Source organism: Hyaena hyaena, unplaced genomic scaffold (genome assembly GCF_003009895.1).
Source record: "Hyaena hyaena isolate Hyena2069 unplaced genomic scaffold, ASM300989v1 scaffold_189, whole genome shotgun sequence".
NCBI classification, from domain to species: domain Eukaryota; kingdom Metazoa; phylum Chordata; class Mammalia; order Carnivora; family Hyaenidae; genus Hyaena; species Hyaena hyaena.
The window spans coordinates 2,721,795-2,725,783 of NW_024080821.1; the positions used below are offsets into that span (position 1 = coordinate 2,721,795).

A 3,989-nucleotide genomic window follows, 5' to 3' on the forward strand; every position below is an offset into this window, starting at 1 on the left:
TGTTGCATGAAAGATGATTGCTAGAAAAATGTATTGATACTGGAAGAAGGGAGGATGTATTTAGAGGAGGAAACTACCCAGAAGAGAGTGATTGCTACAGTGATTTATTTCCAGGCACCGTTCCAGGAACTTCATGTGTTATTTTATTTAATCGCCTAGAAAATTCTGTAAAGATGATGTTTTTATTCCTATATTGCAGATGTGGAAACTGAGACCCAGAGATGTGAAGTAGCTTAATCAAGGTCAAATCTCAAGGAGGTAGAAGTCCTGAAATTTGACTGATGTTCTCTTGGACTCCAACTATCTCCTACCATTGTATGACATGGAATCTTTGAAAGGTAGGTTGCATATGTCTCCGGATGGCTTTAAGGAGAGGTCATGACTGTATATGACAGCACCAACCTGTAAACTCTCCAGAGACAAGCCCATTTCATCAGCACTTAGTGATATGGTCTGCACATGAGGATCCATCATCTGGACCTGGACAACTCGTTTGAGCTCTGGGCACTTAAAGTGACTTCATGTATCTATACCTATGGTTCATTTTCTTTAGGTGTATGGAGAAGACACCATGGATCCAGGGAACCTCACATGGGTATCAGAATTTGTCTTCCTGGGACTCTCACAGACTCGAGAGCTCCAGCTTTTCCTGTTTCTGGTATTTCTGTTTGTCTACACCACCACTGTCGTGGGAAACCTCCTCATCATAGTCACGGTGACCTCAGACACACGGCTCCACACACCTATGTACTTCCTGCTCCGAAATCTGGCTGTCTTAGACCTCTGTTTCTCCTCTGTCACTGCCCCAAGGATGCTGGTGGACTTCCTCTCTGAGAAGAAGACCATCTCCTACCAGGGCTGCATGGCCCAGATCTTCTTCTTCCACTTTCTTGGAGGCGCCATGGTCTTCTTCCTCTCGGTCATGGCCTATGACCGCCTTGTTGCTATCTCCCGACCCCTCCACTATGTCACCATCATGAACACGCAACTCTGTGTGAAACTAGTGGTGACAAACTGGATAGAAGGATTTGTCCATTCCATTTCCCAATTGGCACTGATGCTCCCGCTGCCTTTCTGTGGCCCCAATGTCCTGGATAACTTCTACTGTGACGTTCCACAAGTGCTGAGACTTGCCTGCACTGACACCTCCCTCCTGGAGTTCCTCATGATCTTCAACAGTGGAATGCTGGATGTCATCTGGTTCTTTCTCCTCCTGACCTCCTACTCAGTCATCCTGGTGATGCTGAGGTCCCATTCTGGACAGGCGAGAAGGAAGGCAGCTTCCACTTGCACCACCCACATCATCGTGGTGTCTATGGTTTTCATCCCAAGCATTTACCTCTATGCCCGGCCCTTCACCCCCTTCTCCATGGACAAGGCTGTGTCCATCAGCCACACGGTCATGACCCCCATGCTCAACCCCATGATCTACACCCTGAGGAACCAGGAGGTGCAGGCCGCAGTGAAGAGACTAGGGAGGCACCTGCTGATTTGTAAGAGGGAGTGACAATGAGTGGGTCACTTCTTTCTGGCTTTGTTTTCCATTTGTAAAATGGAGGGAAAGCTACTGTGTCTGTTGGCTGTCTTCAGAGCTTGTGCATATGTTGTGAAGGTCATCATAGAAGTGAGTGAGTTTTGAAACTAAGCAACTGACTCAGATCTTTAGGAAAAAGGGGAAAGTCCTCTTTGGTGGCTAAGGTTTGTGCTCTGCTAGGGTTCTAAAACCCCTGCTCAATGAGAAGTGTTCCCATGTCTCTGGAAAACTACACCCTTCTTTTCCCCTTCTTGGGGATTGTTTCCTCTTATGATGACAGCATTTCCCCAGTGAAGGCCCTTCTAGTTTATGTCTTTTGACTTCTCTTTGCAGTACCCCTTCTGGCCTATGTCCAGAGTTAGAGAAATCACAGGCTCTTGAAGATGTAGCCATACCTTGGGAGCCCTTACCCATTTGTTCCCAGACGAGTGACATTGGATGAGCCACCTGGCCTCTCGTGAACTCATGAATTCTCCCTCACCAAACAGGCATAAAGCAATATCTATCCCAATAATCTCACAGATTTGTTACAAGATTCAAAAAGTATATAAGAATATTTTATAAACCTTACATAGAACCTATGTGAAGGTGATTGTCATTGTTATGATTATCCCTGATATATATGTTTTCATCGATTGAGCAGTGTTTTGGAAGTGTTTGGTGGTGATTCCATGGAGAGGGTGGGGGCTGAACTCCAGAGGGCCATGCAGCATGCCCACAAGTGAAACAGAGAACAGAGAGTGAACACAAATTCAGCGGCATGTCTGCAAGGATATATTCTTATTTTTATTTGTGATGGATGATTTGAACTCTTCTATGACAATAAGATATATTCTCATAGGGACATTCTGGAAAGCCACGCTCTCACACATATTTGCCTTCTTGGTGGATGGTTTCCTGTTATGATGACATCATTTCTCCACGAAAGCATTGTATTTTCTGTAATTTGACCTCTTTTTCCAATACTCTGTTTTGGTGTGAGTCTGGTTTGGTGGAAATAGCATAAGACAGAGGTTAAGCTTTAAATTAGAAACTCTCACTCATAATTTACTAATGATGACCAGGATGAACCCCTCGGCCTCTCTTGGCCTCATGACTTCTTCAAAAAACTTGCTTATATTAATATCTGACCTGCAAACCTCCCAAATATATTATGAGAATCAAGTAAAAAAAAATCATATGAGAAAACATTGGGCAAACCATGTAACTATTTTTTCTTCCAGTCTTTTTTCGATGATTTTATTTTATTTTCAAATTCGAAAATATCATGAATGTTCAAATTATTTCTGCTTTACATTTTCAGCATAGAATAATAATTGTTACAAATAAACGATTATGTGTAAAATATATGTAAGTTCTAGAACATTATAGCATTTTGAGAGCTCCTATAAAGACTACTTGATTTAAGAAATAGAAGTTACCAGTAACCAATACCTACCCACCATGTCCCCTGCCTCTCATTCACTCTCTCATCCCCAATGAAACTGTTTTATTCGGTTTTGTATTTGTCATCCTATTACTTATAAAAACACTTTTATCACATTTTTACATAATCAGTACATATACTGATTTTGTTTTGTTTTGCTTATATAGAGCTTTCTAAAAATATCATACTATACATAATATTCTGGGGTTGACTTTTTTTTCCACTCAACATTATATTTTTAAGCTTATTTGGGTTGTTTCCAGGTTTGTTTGTTTGTTTGTTTTGCTATTGCCAACAGTGCTATTTTCAATATTTCTCTATGTCTCCAGTTGCCATGTTGAAGAGCTATGGGCTATACCTTGAAATAGAATTGTTGGGGTGCCTGTGTGGCTCAGTTGGTTGAGCATTCTGACTTTAGATTTTGGCTCAAGTCATGATCCCAGGGTTCTGGGATCAAGCCCTGTGTTTTGGGCCCTGTGTCAAGTGTGAAACTTGCTTAGGATTCTGTCTCTTCCTCTGCTCCTTTCCCCCACTCTTTCTCTCTCTAAAAAGAGAGAGAGGGAGAGAGAGAGAGAGAGAGAGAGAGAGGTGAAAATGCTAGGTTTTGAGATCTTCAAAGATAAAACTTTACAAAATGGTGCCAAATTGTTTTCCAAAACTGTTGTACCAAATTACACATCCACAAGCAGTATCTAAGTGTTCCCACCAATTCACATCCTTCTAGCAGTTGATAGTCTGAGATATCTTAATTTTTGCCCATTTCATGGATAAAAAAATATCTTCTCCGTAGTTTGTAGTCATTTGCATTTCTCTCCTCCCTAATGGTTCTTTCCACGTTTTTATTGCTTTTACTTTTCCTATGAATATCTCTTGTTAATTTTCCTCTTGACTTTTTGTAGTCAATGTGGGAATTCTCATATAATTTGGTTACTGATTGATTATCAGTTATGTTATATACAATATACACTATATACAATACCTTCTCCCAGTTTGTGGTTTGTCTTTGTATGTGGTGTTAATTTTAATGTG

General features: G+C 41.2%; 1 protein-coding gene across 1 annotated transcript; it reads left to right on the plus strand.

Moving 5' to 3' along the window:
• Positions 1–571: 571 nt before the first annotated feature.
• Positions 572–1,507, plus strand: LOC120237764 (olfactory receptor 4D2). The gene has a single exon (XM_039241177.1). It carries the CDS (start codon positions 572–574, stop codon positions 1,505–1,507), a length of 936 nt encoding a protein of 311 aa, XP_039097108.1.
• The last annotated feature ends 2,482 nt before the right edge of the window (positions 1,508–3,989 follow it).

Bases quoted from the DNA above. Each gene is read 5' to 3' on its own strand.
- LOC120237764 (XM_039241177.1), top strand. From the start codon at position 572: ATGGATCCAGGGAACCTCACATGGGTATCAGAATTTGTCTTCCTGGGA.